This window comes from Ricinus communis, chromosome 10, assembly GCF_019578655.1.
Source record: "Ricinus communis isolate WT05 ecotype wild-type chromosome 10, ASM1957865v1, whole genome shotgun sequence".
NCBI lineage: Eukaryota > Viridiplantae > Streptophyta > Magnoliopsida > Malpighiales > Euphorbiaceae > Ricinus > Ricinus communis.
This window is the reverse complement of record NC_063265.1, coordinates 15,487,630-15,505,004: the sequence shown is the minus strand read 5'-3', so window position 1 is coordinate 15,505,004 and position 17,375 is coordinate 15,487,630. Positions and strand designations below refer to the sequence as shown.

Below are 17,375 nucleotides of genomic sequence, written 5' to 3'. Positions count from 1 at the left end.
AAATATGAGATGTAGTTATCAACAATTCAGAATCACTTTTAATTAATGCAAAATACAATGAAAGAAGATGCAATTTTTCAATTTCAAAGAGAAAAAGGGGAAAATATATATGAAAGAGGCAGTGACCTTTGTCTGTCTCATCTCTTTCGCTCATTCTATGCCTTAAATTCTCATAATTAATTACTTTCTTAGGCTCTTCCTCCTCCTTCTCTATCATTATGAAGAAGAAAAGAAAAGGGTAATGATCTCCATTAATTATAGTACTGCTCTCTGCTCTCTTTCTCTCGTATCTTTCTATCTCTAGTCTCTGCTTAACTAGTGCAGACTCTTTCTTACTCTTAGACCTGACCCCACTTCCACTAGCATTTTAGCAAAGCCAATCTCATATGGAAAATAGCAGAGAGATATATACGTAGAGAAAGAGAATTAACTGAAGGTGGTTTTTGTGGGGTGTAAAAGAATAGGGTATACTTAGCAAATTACTCTCTTCTTGTTGTTTTTCTTTTTTAACAGTTCTGGAAAAAGAAATTGAGCCTTTTGTGATAGAATCCGATAAATGAGATTTTGAGAAAGTGTTTACATGATTTTCTATTATCCGAAGAAATGATTCGTCGTGCCACCGTCTTTTGTTCCTTATATGTTCCTAAGTATATTTTTTCCTATAAACCAAATTACTAGGATTTCAAGTATGAGTGTTGCTGTCAATTCCCCCAACAACTAAACTAACCTAGGGTTATCTTAGTTAGTTTAATATAGAAAATGAGATTGTTAATTTAATCTCATTATCAAAGTTTACATCTTAAATTCAGTTATGAAAATACGTGTTCCCTTATGAACACATACTTTCAGTTGGTCTCAGAAATAAACTTACTACGTCCTATATTACGTAGAATTCTTATTCAATGAACGTATTGAACATATTCTTACTATTCCTATTTCAAGAGTTTTAATGTTGATGCATGTCGAATGCTCGAACTTAAGTCTTTAGTGTATATATATATATATATATATATATATATATGCATTATCTTAATTTTAGTGACGTGTATAATTCAATATGAGTAAATACTATGTTCATATACTAAACCGAGTAATATATATTTATAAATTCTATAATTAAATAAGTGTTATTCATTCAATATTAAAATATAAAAAATTCAATATACATGTTACTATTGCAATTTATTTAAAATAGAGCATAATCATTCAATATTCAAACAATCTTAAACTCACTTTTGCCAAATAAAAAAAAGTGCATGCTATAGTTTATGTAATAAGAGAATTTGCTCATCTCCATTTTATATTTTTTTTTATTAACTAACTGAATAAAGAAATGAAATGAATATATATGGTGATACTGAAAAAGAAGATATACAAATGAAAATGTAAAAATACATAAATCCTTGGATGGAGAGAGTAAGAGAAAGAATCAAAGGTCCACATCTGGTCCCAAGTAAGTCCAGAGCAGAGCTTCTAACAAAACTGACACTATTATACCTTCCCTTTCTCACGCGTCGTCCTGACTTCTCCCCCTCTTCTCTTCCCCCACACCATACCTATTACTGCTCCTTTCCAGCGACCGACAGCCCCTCTCTCTCTCTACATCACAAACATATTAACCTTTGTTGCACCCCAAAAGTGAAGTATACAGAACCTTACAAACATTTTCACTCTTGTATTTTATTTTTTTTTGTTTTTAAAATGTATTTTTACTTTCTTGCACCCTAAAAGACAGAAAACATACATATCAAACACCTTACAGCACACTTAACTCTCTTGGCCACGCTTCTTCTGCTTCTACTTACTGTCTCTCTTTCTTTCTTTCTATTTGTGGTCCATGTATTGACCAACTTCCATATATATCCTACACTGATCAATCTTATTTTGGTTTCATTTGAGGGAAAATTAGAAGAGACAAAGAGTGTGTCCGAACAAACAAAAAAAAAAACACATATGGATTGGCATGGCAACTTAAGGACCTTTGTCTCTCGACCGGAGACTTCCTTTAACTTCCTTTACAACTATAACTATGACCAGTATAATCCAGGTGAACTACCCACTTCAGTTTTTGCTTTCTTTCTTTTTTTTTTTTTTTTTTTTTGACTTTTCCATTTGCATGGATACTCCAAAGGCGCTTCCAGGTATCGCTAGTTAGTTTGTTATACTATTGTTCATTACTCTGCTCTATCGACTTCAAGTTGAAGGAGTCCCACCTTCTTTGATTTCTTGAAGAAGTGTATGTTATTGAGCTGCTAAGATGGGATTCTCATTTTACCAATGAGTTTTTACTCAGTGGTATTGGAATCATGTCCTCTTCAGGGCTGTGAATTTTTGAATTGCAACCCCGTACAAACAAAAAGAAAAGGAATAATCATGTACTTGTTTGCTTTAGACAGGTAGAAATCCATAAACCTACTCTCATTAACAAGTTATGATATATTTTTCTTCTTAGGAATGGATGTGAAGCATGCAGCGATAGCAGAGACACCACACGGGCTGATTCCGACTATGGACAAGATTAGCTTCGGAAGTCAAGAGAAGAAGAAAAGATTGACAAGTGATCAGTTAGAGTCACTAGAGAGGAGCTTCCAAGAAGAGATTAAGCTGGACCCTGATAGGAAAATGAAGCTGTCTCGCGAGCTAGGGCTGCAGCCTAGGCAGATTGCTGTTTGGTTCCAAAATAGACGTGCTAGGTGGAAAGCTAAGCAGCTTGAACGCTTATATGATTCACTCAAAGAAGAGTTTGATGTTGTCTCTAAAGAGAAACAGAATCTTCAAGAAGAGGTTAGTGCAACTTCAAAACCTCCTCTACCCATTAACCTGCTGATTCAATTCTTTTCTTTTTCTTCTGCTTATAATGATTAAGTATTATAAGTTCTTATATACTAATTCAATCACTGGGTTATAAGTTATTTATGTTTGTACATATACAGGTTATGAAACTGAAAGCTATTCTAAGGCAGGAGAAAGCCACCAGGAATCAAGTGTCAACAGGCTACACAGAGATCTCTGGTGAAGAGACAGTAGAAAGCACATCAGTTGCAATTCGTAGCTCAGGTGGCAAGCCACGAGGAGGAAGTAGTCATCATCAGATTGCAGAGTGCAACTATCTTCTCAATGTTGATGAATATAATCCAGTATCATCACCTTACTGGGCTGTTATTCCATCTTATCCCTGATTAGCAGACTTTCGTTCTTGTTGTTGATGTCGTTTGTAGAGCTATTGAGTAGTATGCTAGAGTTGGTTTTAGAGTAGTACTTCACGTTTACAATATATGCCAAATTTTAGCATTAGTGAACATGGCTCTTGTCTAAATTATCTACATATATTAGAATATAATAATCGGGTTCCCTTTTGATAATATATAGGAAAGGACATTTTGAAATCTTATATACTTTCTGCATGTATATGGCTAAATGAGCTCCAACTGCTAGGTAAAACTTGTGGATTCTTCATAATAAACACTTAACTATTAGATAATTCACATATATTTGAATATTTTGTTACTAATATTATGATGTAATACTATAGTGTATAAGTAGAAATATACATATTTATCACTGGTTATGTGTTAAATTCCTCGATGAATGACACACATAAATAATTACGTGTATTAAACTACTACTAGATGAATGATCCATATAAATCATTACGGGTCAATCACCTATGCTAAAGTAGAAAAATCTTCATATATATATAAATAGTTAGAGTGGTTAGAAATTACCACTTTTCCTATTCTTTTACTTATATATAGTACAAATTTAAAGTCCTGATCAACTGCATTACCATTCAAGATGAAGTCTGATATGAAATTTATCACAGGAATCGACAGATTCATCTATAAGATGATGCACGCGCAAGGACAGGAGAGAGAAAGAGAGAAAAAGAGAAAGAACTGATACTGTTTGCATGGGTGAAAGCAGCTGTAGATTTAGATGTAGGATTTAAAAGTTTAGTACAAAAAAAAAGTATATAAAGGAGAAAAAGAAAAGGCTTATTGGTAATGCAGAAGAATACGGCCGTCCTTACATTCTATCAGGAAAAGTTTATCCATGAACTCACAACACATGTTTGCACCTCTTACATTAGTTGCTGTTCCCAAACCACAGTAATTGGAGAAGATGAAAACGACACAACACAAGATGTCTAAGGTGCATTCACAAAAGACCCGACGAAACCAATGCCAATTTAGGATCCGTTTGTTTGGCGCAAAATATTTAGTAGAAAAATACATTTATTTTCTGTTATTTGATACTACAAAACAATTATTCTTTGATAATTGACATGCTTAAAAAAATATTATTTTCTTTCTATAAGAGAGCTTATCGAGATTTTATATTTTTAATATATAATATATAATTCCATAAGAAAATATCATGTTCATTAGTTACTGGAGGTGACAGTCAATAGTTGATGTATTAATTACTATATATTGAATTAGTTTTCATGTAAATTTATTCAAGTATGTAAAACTTCAAAAAATAAAGAAAATATAGTCTTGATTAGGATGATGTATGTCTTATTTATAGACTAAATTAATAGATTGTAAATATTTCATTTTTTTTTTTAATTATTAGTCATTTTTCTTAAAGTTGAATTAGTTCAGAAAATATTGTTCTCGACCAATGTTCATTATATACCAAAAATAGAAAATACTGGATACTCTCGTGAAGCAAAGTGTCTCGAGAGGATTTGAAATGCATTTGGTGGGTTCAGAGGCACTCTGGTGCAAGTAACTGCTCGTGTATACGCCAGGCACAGAAAGGATTTCTTCCCGAGTCCTGAAAAGTGACCCACTATTTTCAATAAGAAAAATATAAGTGTTGAAGACTTCAGGGGGAATTAATTGATAAACTGAAAAAGAAGCGTCATTTAGGAATCAATGAAATGGCATAGCAATGTATTTATAGCATTGCAGAAAATCAAACGGATGTTAGTGGCATTAGGCTGTGGAGAAGACACGACGCTTCAGGTTTTTAGAAGATTACACTGGGCGTTAAGAAAGAGAACTAAGGAGCATATGTTCCTATCAGATTCCATGATCAGCCTTGCTTCTCAAGGATCATAATTATATACATTAATAGGCAAATCAATCCTCAAATTGAATGTGTTGGTAGAATTAGTGTGGAGTGCAAACGACTTGATGACTAAGACATCCTGCATCGGCTTAGGTAAACGTCATCTCTGCCATATACAGAAAAACATGCCATTACCCTTGGTCCATACACATTGTAATTGGGTGTGGCTCCAGATATGGAAACAACAGAATTAGATCCAGAAGTAGCTAAAATTGCTAGATTTCAAAACTCAGGTGCATCATATGGAAAAAAGAACCAACGACGGAAACACTGCACTGCTGGCCAATATGCTGGAAAACCAAAGAAATACAACCATCCTACAACTCCAACTTGCAAAAAAATAAATATAAGGTTGAACTAGCCTGTCAAATAGCAAAGAACAGGGCAGTGATCACAAGCTCAGCGCTTTCCACCACCACCACCAAGCTTGGGACCCTTTGATGCGCCACTCTTAGGTACATTAGCTTTACCACCTGCCTTCTGTGTCTTGGCCATCACTTCTGCCTTCTTTGCCTTCTTTGCATCTTTGGTTTTCTTGATCCTTTCCTTAATTTCACTACATTACAGTTTACAACATACAGCACACAACCTAACATCAGCAATTTATGCAATTATAACGAATCACATTAAACCAAATATTCAATTCTGGGGCCACAACATAGACAATTTTGTTCCATACTCGCAGCATTATTATCTAACACATATGCCACATGCAGGCTCAGCTCAAGGGATACACATGGCACTTGAAATATTGCGGACCTCATTTTTATAAATTCTAACATTTTATGTACAAGTTATGCAGGGCATACAGCAAAAGTTAGCCAGTAGTAAAAAATAAGAGATATACACACCGGAGAGCAGCTTCCCTTGCAGCGTCACGAACTTCAGGCTTCTCAGTTCTTCTCTTTTGGATAACCTCCAAGGTGGCACCCACAATGGACCTAGAGTAAGGCTTTTTGGTGGTACGTCTCCTCTTCTTTACAGCCTCTTGTGCAATATCCTGTATCAGGACAAAGCATTGTCAATTTAAACAAAAATCCATAAAGAGAGCTAGGGGTGCAGATTGGTTACCAAACCAACTACAAAAAATCTATAATTTTTAACAATTTACCCATCCTTCTTGTAAATTAATTTTATAGCCTTACTTTAACCAAGACTTTTAAGCATCCTAAAGTTAATTGGTATAGTTTTTTAATAAACTATTTTCCATAACAATCATCTTACAATTAAAACCAAACAGGCTAAATACATTAAGAAAATAAGAGACTAACAAAACAAATGAATTTCTTCTTTTAATATGTTGGAGGTGAGGAAAATCTTTAAGAAATAATATACCTTTAAGAGATAATTATGCAAATATATTTATACATCTTACTATCTTTGGGTTGGTTTGGTTATTAATCCTCTCAAACAAACCAGAAATGAAAACTTGGTTCTTTTATTTGAAGCTAAACCAACCATATATGTCTACAAACAATTATTTTTGGTTTGGTTAGGACAGTTTATAGTTCTTGTTATACAGCTTCAAATAGAAGACATGAGAGCAAAGTAAACATGAAAGTATAATTTATTAAACTATATTACGGGCACAAGATCTCAAACAGGAGAAATTATGATGCAGTCGTATATTATAAGAAAACTGTCTTATTTATCAGATAGCAAAGTCCCCAATGCATATACCCAATTTCTTTTCATATCCAACCATCTACATGTTTGACCATTTACTGAAAAAGCCCCATCTTTCTTGCCAAACAAGAGAAAGAGACAATTGATATAAACCACAACTATATTTCCTTAACTTACAAAGTCAATTATGAGTAATATCATATTAACTTTACCTTCTTATGTTGCTTCCTATACATGGCTGTCCATGTAAGCTTTGATGGCTTCAACCGATTGTGGAAGTACCTCTTGCATTTTGAATTAGCAAATAGGAACACCTGAACAAACAGGAAAAGAAATAAAAGAACATAAAGTTATCATAAGACAATGGCATTAACTATATAATCAAGAGGAAAAGAATGTCGCCAAACACAAGACAAAAGAAAATTAACTGGATCAGCAATTAAGCATAAGAACACAGTTGAAGAATACCTGAGAATCAGAACGAATAAATCTGATGCCTTTACCGGGGTAAATCTTGGCCCCACTGAAACGACAAAGCTCGGTCCTGATGTGGGAAAAGAAAGTATATAAGTGAATGACAATACAATACCTTGAAAATTATCATGGCAGATAAATATATAATTTTTTAAGAGAAACAACAAGTACAAAGCATAGTCAAACCTAAACTAACAAAATAATGAAACCCTTTTACCTTTTTCTACCTAATTAGAACTGCAGGACAGGCATGTATGATTCTAAGTGAAATTTCATCTATAATTTTCTCAATTTCACAAAAGAAATTACTAATTTTCTCTTCATGAATAAAGATTCCAATTTGATGATTCCAAGTAGAGAGTTTTTAACATTAATTTACTAATTAAACAATCTGCTAAATGTTAAAAAAACTTTCGCTTAAAAAAATCAATAACCATGTATCTCACTTACATCTAATGAAAAAAGAAATGAACTTTTTCTTTTTCCTTGGTTTAACATATGAGTACATTGAACCCTAGCCTAACACTCAAAATAACTCTCACCAAGCTGCCAAAAATAAATAACATTTGATAAAGAGATATAAGGCATTTGATTAGGCATTTACTGATTTTTGAAGATGGATTAAGTTCTGATGAATATTTCATGCAAATACAAAGACACGTATTTCAGTGAGAATGAATAAGAGAAAGTACTTGAGAACCATGGCTGCCTGATCCTGCTGCTGTTGTTGCTGCTGTTGCTGAGTAAACCCTAGAAAGCTATAAAATCTATATATCCCTCGTAAGCACGGTAGTTCAGCACATGCTATGACTTTCTTACCCTTCTCTCAAAGCACTTATTTACAGTTTTGTCATTTTTATACTTTTTCTTTTGTTATAAATATATTGGAACCAAAGCCCAACTCATATTTACTTGGGAGATCAATCGGCCCAATTCAGCTCATTTAACATTGACTCGCGCCGCTAGTTTAATGGTGCAAACAAATAAAATTAAAACTAAATAAAGTTAAAATACACTCCTAAACTTTGATGGAATCAATAGGCTGTTTTGACTTCTTTTTTTATATTATTTTTAATTCAACTTAGTCCTCTTTCAAGATAGTGAATTATACTTTATATTAAAAAAAATGAATTCAATGAAAAGTAGTAACAATAATCAATTTTTAAAGCTAAAATTTTACAAACAAGTAATTAGTTATTAATAATAATATTAAAAATTATAAATTTTTAATAAATAGATAATAATTATTATTTTATTTTATTTTTAAGAATTAGTGGCTCTCTCATTTAAAGTAAATTAAATTTTAAAATATTAAAATTTAAGTTAAGATAGTTAAAAATATCAAAATGACCAAGTCGGTCTCCTCTGTAAATTTTACGAGCTAATTTGAATCTTGCTCTAAATATAAATGTCTTTCAAATTTTAATTTATTCTTATTTAGGGTTCAGAATAATAATTTTTAGGAAAGATGATATCTGTAAAAGATTTTTTATATTTAATTGATTATATAACATGTATAATAGACTTCAATATAATGCCACTATATATTTTATTTATTGTAAGTTGGACTGAAAAATCAAAATAATTATTGTTTTATACACATATGGAAAGAAATTTGAATTTGGGAACTCTATAATTTTCATTAGAAAAGTTGCTAAGATCAATTTTTGATCACTGTTAACACTTAGTAATTTACTAGACGTCTAAAACATGTATGATATTTTTAATTATTTGATTGATATATTAATTAATTTGTATATTATTATTATAATAATTATTTTATCTGTAGAATTATTTATTATTATATTTATATTAATTTATTAAATAAAATTATATTATAATTTTTATAATAATAATTTTCATGCATAACGCCCACAACGAGCAATATTAATTTACTAGATGTTTATTTCTATTATTTTATCATAAATATTTATAATTTTAAAATTTTATTTAGAAAAGATTGTGTATATAAAATATAACTAGTCCTAGATTAAATACATATAATGACAATAAAGACTGAATAATTGGTAATATGTCATATAAAGTATAAGATCCTTATTAATTTATTGATGAATATATTAACTATATTTATATAGCTAATATTAAAGATATAATTAATTGTTTCTTATGATTAAAAATTAATATTTAATATATTTTAGTAAAAATATAAATATAAAAATATAAGATTACATGTCAATATAATATTTATATGTATGAAATAAATACATTTATCAAATTCCTTTTTTTATGTCTTAAAATTCTCTTTATAAGCATTTATATTATATATAGTGAGTCATCATTTAAATTTTATTAATTTAGATAAAATTCACTAAAATAAAATCGTTTTAATATTATTTCAAACATATATTAACTTTAAACAAAAGATTTTATTTATTCAAACAATATCTTAAAATATTTATTTTTTTAGAAGAAATTCGAAGTGGAGAAAAGAAGACACATACTAACCCATCATCATTTGTAGATGAGAATGATTGACGACACCTCACCACACCATTTTATAAAAGCAAGAAAAAAAAAATCAATATACAAATATCCATATCTATTACATACATCCGAATCCAAGAAAACCCGACCCGTAATCAAGAAGCTAGAGTTGGAAGCCCAATACCAACACCAGAGAGAGAGAGAGAGAGAGAGAGAGAGAGAGAGACTGTAAAACAAAATAAACATACAAACATAAAACGAGAAATTTCTCATCTTTCCCGGTACAATTTTCTAATCCCCGCAACTGAGAATTGAAGACACAGAATCAAGAGATCCATTTCTTTTAACTCTACAAAACCCTAAATTAGCTCAATTTGGGAAGAAACAAGAGGTAAAAAAGACTTGACTTTCTAACCTGAAGATTTGAAGAAACAGTGAGAAAGAAGAAATGGATGAGAAGAAGCAAGTGGCGGTGGTAGAAGAGGAGGATCGGAGCAGTGAGAGCGGAGATTATACGTCGGAGGATGAAGGAACGGAGGATTACCGCCGCGGTGGTTACCACGCTGTGCGAATTGGTGATTCTTTCAAAAACGGCCGTTACGTTGTTCAGAGTAAACTCGGTTGGGGCCATTTCTCTACCGTCTGGCTCGCTTGGGACACTCTGAAACCCGTAAGATTTTTTTTTAATTTTTTTTAAAGAACTATTTTGGAGGTCGATCTTGTTTTTTTTTTATGTCGTTTTGGTGATTTTACTATGCATTTTGGCGTTTAAAATGGTTTTTCTTCTTTTTTTTTTTTTCTAAAAAAATTGCTTGAGCTAATTTGTAATTTCAGTATAGGGCTTACTGTTAACACACATTGTCTTTTGTTGATGTGGAATTAGCTAGAGAAGTTAGATAATGATATGATGCCTAATTATTACTCTCCATATTTAGTTTAGATTACTCTGAAAAATTTAGCTAAGTGAGTATTTCTGTTGTATGTTGGTTTGATACATTGTTTGGAGATAGTGTTGATTTTGTATAAGTATTGTTGCCTTTTTTTTTTTTTTCTTTTATAATTACGACCCACCAGTTCCTCAAGCGTGCTTGTCTTTGTAGTGTACACCGTTTCATGGTAGATTATATGTCTTTTGCATCAATTTATGTGGAAAACTCACTTGTTTTGCGGTTTAGCTTCGAAAGTTTGGTGTTCTTGTTATCATAGCGGTGACTGAGTGTTCCATTTTTGGTTTTCTAAATGCTTCTTCAGCTATGGCCATTGAAGTTTCTTAAACATGTGTGAAAAAGTAGAAGTTTTAAAAGGAAGTTAGACTGTTTAAGCTTTTTATTTTTAATTTGAAATTCAATTAGATTTGGCTTTATGCTTTTATGTTTGGGAAACAGAAAAAACTGCCAAAAATGAACTGAGATATATGATTTTCATTGCATTTTGTGCTTTGTCCCAGTAATTAGGTGAGAATTCACTGAGTGCTTCACATGCTATCGATATTTTAGTTATTCTATGAAAATGCCTGCACTTTTGATCAGCTGTTTAGCCAGGCAGAGTCAAATGAGCTTCTATGTTATCTGATGAAGGTGCTGTTTACTTGCTGAGTAATGCAGCAATTTGTAGCTTTGAAGGTACAAAAAAGTGCCCAACACTATACTGAAGCTGCCATGGATGAGATTACCATCTTGCAACAGATTGCTGATGGAGACCCTGATGATAAAAAATGTGTTGTAAAGCTTTTGGATCATTTTAAGCATTCGGGTCCCAATGGACAGCATGTTTGTATGGTTTTTGAGTATTTAGGGGATAATCTTTTAACCCTAATCAAGTATAGTGATTATCGTGGAATGCCCATTAATAAGGTTAAAGAGATCTGTTTTCACATTTTAGTGGGTTTGGATTATTTGCATAGACAGCTTTCCATTATACACACTGATCTGAAGCCAGAGAATATATTATTATTATCAATGATAGACCCAATAAAAGATCCAAGAAAATCCGGAGCTCCGCTTATTCTTCCAAGTAGTAAAGATAAAACTGCTTTAGAATCTGGAATTGTAAGACTAAATGGAGATTTGACTAGGAATCAGAAGAAAAAAATAAGAAGAAAGGCCAAGCGAGCAGCTCAGGGGTGTGTAGAAAAGGAAGCTTCTGCTGAAGTTGATGCAGATCCTGAAACATCTGTTGCAGAAGAGTTATCTGCTAATGCTAAAACAAATGTGGGTTCTGCTGAAGATCAGCCTGCTAATTTTGACAATACAAGCAGACCATTTGATGCTGACGGAACAAAAGGAGGGTTAGATAATCAGGGTAATAAAAGGGGAAGTCGCTCCACAAGGCAGAAGCTATTGGCTTCAGTTGACTTGAACTGCAAATTGGTGGACTTTGGAAATGCATGTTGGACGTACAAACAATTTACAAATGATATACAGACAAGACAGTACCGCTGTCCGGAGGTGATCCTTGGATCTAAATACTCTACATCAGCTGATCTTTGGTCTTTTGCTTGCATTTGTTTTGAGCTTGCAACTGGTGACGTGCTTTTTGATCCCCATAGTGGTGATAACTTTGACAGGGATGAGGTAAGATATGCTATAGAACTATTATTGTTCATGATGGCTGCTTGATGTTTTCTTCTTCTGCTGCTGCTTTTATACTTGTTTTTCATCCCCATGCTTAACTCAGTTAAATTTTCAAATTGTGAAAATGTATACTTGAGTAGCTATGAAGAAGAAATAGTATCAAACCCATCATTAGAAGAATAGATTCTATTATGAAAATTAGTTCAATTACACCATTTTTGAACTATGGATTAGCCACAACTGAATTGAATCTCAGCAAAAAGAGCAAAAGCATCATAAGTTCATCATAAAAAGCTAATGATAATAATTTTTATGTAAAATGTAATAGCACCATCAGCCTAAAACTAAAATCAAAGTGATATTGATATTTGGTGTCACATATTTACAAGATACAAGTGTCATCAAATAAGTAAATAGCATTGAAAATATAATTGCAGTGTAGATAAAATTAATATTTTAATATAAGATATGTTTCTATTATCATAACCTTTTTTCTTATGTAATTATGACATTATGTTTCAAAAATTCGCAAATGAAATAAACAGAGTCTACTATAAAATATAAGGTTCATAGTTTGTATTCAAGATTTACCTAGTGAGATACAACTGATTAATTTAAGAGCAAAAAATTAGAAAATAAAACAAGGTAACTTGCCTTGTTTCCATTGTTGTTGAACTCTTGTGGGACTACTAATTAGAGAGATAGTTCTATTTGGAAATAACCATCCCAATTTTAAGCTTGTTCAGTAATTGTTCTTTTTCATCAACGAAGTAGTTATTTTCTTAAAAAAGAAATCATGTTAGATAGTCATGCAGGGAAATTTTAGTTGTCTTCATGATGTTCATCTTTATTGATAATGTCTTTTGCCATTTTTAATTGTTTAATGTTATTTAACTTGGTTTCCTAAGCAGAACTATGATGTCAATAAACTTCATTATGCTGTTGCTTTATTTTTATGTCTTTTTCCTGCTGAACCAAATTTCATTCTTAGATATCTATAAGTAAAAGCTACTAATTCACCATGGTTAGGCATCTTAAAATTGCGGTTTTGGTATGAATTTAATTCATAAATAAAGGTTGGTCAAAAGTAATTTCTATTGCTACTAAATCTGTCTGTTCTTTTCTTTTTTCTCCTTGTTATCTAACCCCCTGTTTGAAAAGTCTAAACTTATTAGACATATATTTAATTAAATTCTATTTAGTTACGTTTCATGTTTGAATAGTCCATTAATGCTAGAATTAAATACTTTTAACTTTTGAAACAAGGATTTTGAAAGAAATGTGGTCATATCAAAATTGACATGATTTTGCAAGAAATCAATTCAATTGAATTCGTACACATGATTTATTTAAAACAAGGCCTAAATACAAAAAATGAGGAGTTAATTTTGGAAGAATGTTTTGTGTTTCTTCTTTATATTTAAATATTTAATTTAATGCTGTTTTCTTTTGCTTCAAGTTTGAAATGAGTGCTTGTGAGCCCTGGAGCATATGAATGGAAATATGTTGCAATTTCTAACTCAGGGTCAACTGATATCTTTTATTAAGTTGAATTTTTTTATGTGATTCTGCTCTGGCATAATGGTTATAGGTTTATATTCTTTTTTCTGTGTGTCAGGACCACTTAGCCTTGATGATGGAGCTTCTTGGAATGATGCCTCGCAAGGTGAGATTCAGTTCATTTCCTCTGTCTAATAAGTTGACATCAAAAGACATTTACATCTAACTTCAAGATATTGGCTATGATTCTCAGATAGCCTTAGGTGGCCGCTATTCTCGGGATTTCTTTAATAGATATGGTGATCTGAGGCACATACGCAGATTGCGTTTCTGGCCCTTGAATAAGGTTCTCATGGAGAAATATGAGTTCAGTGAGAAGGATGCAAATGACATGACTGATTTTTTGGTCCCTATCCTTGATTTTGTCCCTGAGAAACGGCCAACGGCAGCTCAGTGCCTTCTTCATCCATGGATCAGTTCAGGCCCTCGTTCTCTAGAGCCATCTATGCCATCTCATCAAAATGAAGCCTCGGAAGGTGTAAATTCCGAGAAGAAGAGGGAGAAGGATGAGAGGGAGGCAATGGAAAAGGGAATGGGAAATATTGCAATTAATGCAGATTCCAAATTGGTTAAAGATTCCCCGTCTAGTAGTAAACTCTCCAAGGCAGCCACAACTAGCTCATCTAAGTAGGACTCAGGACCGAATATAGCAGTTTGCCCCTTATCATTATCCACATCCAGTTTTCTGCAACAGCAGCTGGCATTCTTGCTTGCAAGTCATGATTACTTTGGGCTGGGCTCAATTTCAGTATACTTTTGGATTGGCATGGTATGGAACGATATTGTGTGGTTCTGATGTGGAGCATTATAAACAAAAATGGATACTTTGTGAGGCTTCATGTTCGAGCACAATTATTGGAGTGTACACGTTCCATATGCGGACAAAATTGGTCATAAACGGAAACATATGCTATGAACTGTCTGTTTGTGAAGATTGTTCATTTTTATGTGATTCATGTACTGAATGACATCCTTGATTCTGGAACCATAGATACGATACTTAAATTCTACACATTTTTTTCTTTGAGCAAGACCGGTGTTCTTTCCATTTCATATTTGGTATGGTGACTAGTCCCATTACAATTTATTCAGTTGGATCATAAATTTCCTCGTTGCCCATATAGTCGTGTGATGTTCTCTATACTTGCCCCAGGTGCTTTGGAGGCTGATAGATGAGGAAAGTACCTGTTTGATTAGAATGTGGGATAAGAAGTGGGTTCAGAATTGTGGTGCGGCTATTCTATTAAGGTTTGGTAGATTTTACCTGCCTTATTTGATTTATCAATCTTGCTTTTCTCGAAATTATGGCCATATATGTAAATTATATTTAAGAATTGTAAGTCTTAGGATTAGCAAGTTCTTCCCCTTGCCCAGTGCCTGTGCTAGTGCCAGGTAGGGGACATCTCTTGCTGGGGAGCAATCAAGCATCCTCTCGTATGCAATTCAAGCTGATTTTCTTGCTACTTTCGCCTTGTAGGATCAGGCATGCCTTGGGATGCTTCTAGAGTGTGTCATCCACAGAACTGTGCAACTTCTGGTCTGTTATTTTTTTCTGATTAATGAAAACAGACATGGTTCGCATGATGTTTTCCTGGACCCTTAAGATGTCTGTTTGATTGTTTTATGTGTAATAATTGTGTAGTCTGTATGTCAAGTTAGGAATCTCTCTTTCAATATGTCGGCTGACGTAATTGAAAACCTGATAAGTCTACTAATTCTTCTATTAAACATTCTTTGTTAGCACAATAATTGAGGTCTGTTTCGTCCAATAATAATATGAAATATTATTGAGTCCATTTCATGGTCCATTATAATCATTAGAAAAGTCCCATTTTAATCATAGGAGTCGACATAGAGCTTGATTTGGGTACTGGGCAGTTCTTTGTTGCTATATAGACTATGCATGTGCAATTTAGATAATGGATAGATAAAATATTAAAATCTCTTATTTTTACTGGTCGATTTTTACAAGCAGCTTCTCCTGAGAATTTATGTGTCCCATATTAGATTGTCAATATGGATTGTTAATGTTTTTGCTTTTAAATCATGGTCTTAGGATGGAACATCATTTTCTGCTCTGAACATGAAAGCTACTTTCTAATTAGTGAGTTTTATGACCATTGCATCACCATTATTGGAAGCTTTCTAATCATGAATTGGTTCTTTTTTATTGGATAAGATTGTTTAATACTTCCTTTCTTAGACTATCACTGAGCTATGCCTTTTTCTTTTATCATTTTTTGTGTTTGTTATCGGTTCTAGTTCTATTAATTTTTTATTAACAGATGCTATCGTGTCAAACTCCTACTAATCTTTCATTAGCAGATGTTATTATACCATGCATTCAACATTAATTAACAATAAATTATGTTGTCTTACACCATCATCAACCTACACTTATGTTTCAGTCCAATGACAGGTTCTAAATTAAATTGAAAGGGGAACTAGAAAAACTTTAACAATTATTTATTTATTTATTTATAAGGCTTTCGCAATCTACTTGTAGTGGGATTACAATATTTTTATCAAATTGTAATGGCCCTATTTATTTAATTATTAAATATACATCCAACATATGAGAAAATAGGTAGTGGGTTCTATTTAATAAATTTGGATTCTACTTGAATTATTGATGGCCCCATGAAATTCAATATCGTTTGGCAAACGCAACGCAAACTAAATAACTAGAAAAAGAAGTCTTATTATTTCGTCTCCAGTTCTTGGGTATTTTTATTTTTAATATATTTAACTTCTGAAAAAAAAAAAAAAGAGAATAAATAAAGCATGTTATTATATATATAAAAAATACTATTAAAAGATTAAGCTATATATTTGTTTAAGTATATTAAATTTTTTATCTAATAACGTGTTTTGTTTTTTTGTTTTTTTAATTCGTCGAGTCCCCCATGTGTAGGATCTCTTAGGAAGGTTCCTAGAAGCTGTCTTTTTGAAATGAATGTGTCAAAACTCAAAAGAACATAATATAAAACGACAAAGAGGTTACTATAGTTGCTGAATCTAAATATTTGTTTTCCATACTGTTGCGTGCGAATGCATCTAAAAGCCCCTCTGGCCCCTCTTCTCCTCCATGTGAGGCTGAAGCAGAACCGTGCCAGATGCCCCAGGCATGTTCCCAACAATTGATTACATCTTCATAATTCATATCATTATCCTGATTTACTTGGAAATGTCCATTGAAATTCTATCTCACTTGAATTTTTTATTTCAGATTCGTTCTATTTAAACAAAATAGCCAAAACGTATATTTATATTTATGTATGGCCAAACAAGTGTTGCACTAGCTAGTGCCACATGTCTAGTGTCCATTTTAGGATATTTATCTACTCTACAACCCAGCATTTATTTGGAAGAAGACTGGCATTCTCTATCAACAGTATATGCATAGATTTTAGTGTGAACAATTGGAGATACATACATACACATCTCTCCCCCTTTCCATTTACAGAGATTTTAAAACAGAGGGATGCGAGATAACGTTAAAAATGAAGAGAGCAAAAAAGAACCAACAAATTTGATTGTGATGGACAAATTTTTTGTATACTCCATTAGGGTACTGTCTGTGCGTTGCCAATACTGACTATGAGTAACTTAGCAAGT

At 32.4% G+C, this 17,375-nt stretch overlaps 3 protein-coding genes across 4 annotated transcripts; 2 read left to right on the top strand and 1 right to left on the bottom strand.

Moving 5' to 3' along the window:
* Positions 1 to 1,544: 1,544 nt before the first annotated feature.
* LOC8274879 (putative homeobox-leucine zipper protein ATHB-51) lies at positions 1,545 to 4,390 on the top strand. Of its 2 annotated transcripts, none has more exons than XM_002528589.3 (3): positions 1,545 to 2,047; positions 2,453 to 2,784; positions 2,934 to 4,386. In XM_002528589.3, the coding sequence occupies exons 1-3, from the start codon at positions 1,954 to 1,956 to the stop codon at positions 3,177 to 3,179; spliced, it is 672 nt and encodes a 223-aa protein (XP_002528635.1). In that variant the 5' UTR covers positions 1,545 to 1,953; the 3' UTR covers positions 3,180 to 4,386. The 2 variants fall into 2 exon arrangements, with proteins under 2 accessions (XP_002528635.1, XP_025014801.1); XM_025159033.2 differs by having other exon boundaries at positions 2,045 to 2,141; positions 2,934 to 4,390.
* Positions 4,391 to 5,269: 879 nt separating this feature from the next.
* LOC8274878 (60S ribosomal protein L24) lies at positions 5,270 to 8,024 on the bottom strand. The gene is made up of 5 exons (XM_015725048.3): positions 7,872 to 8,024; positions 7,174 to 7,249; positions 6,918 to 7,019; positions 5,931 to 6,079; positions 5,270 to 5,635 (listed from the first exon to the last, which is right to left on the bottom strand). Exons 1-5 carry the CDS (start codon positions 7,880 to 7,882, stop codon positions 5,479 to 5,481), a joined length of 495 nt encoding a protein of 164 aa, XP_015580534.1. The 5' UTR covers positions 7,883 to 8,024; the 3' UTR covers positions 5,270 to 5,478.
* Positions 8,025 to 9,741: 1,717 nt separating this feature from the next.
* On the top strand, positions 9,742 to 14,788 carry LOC8274877 (SRSF protein kinase 1). Its single transcript, XM_002528587.4, has 4 exons — positions 9,742 to 10,294; positions 11,229 to 12,197; positions 13,816 to 13,863; positions 13,951 to 14,788. Exons 1-4 carry the CDS (start codon positions 10,073 to 10,075, stop codon positions 14,386 to 14,388), a joined length of 1,677 nt encoding a protein of 558 aa, XP_002528633.2. The 5' UTR covers positions 9,742 to 10,072; the 3' UTR covers positions 14,389 to 14,788.
* The last annotated feature ends 2,587 nt before the right edge of the window (positions 14,789 to 17,375 follow it).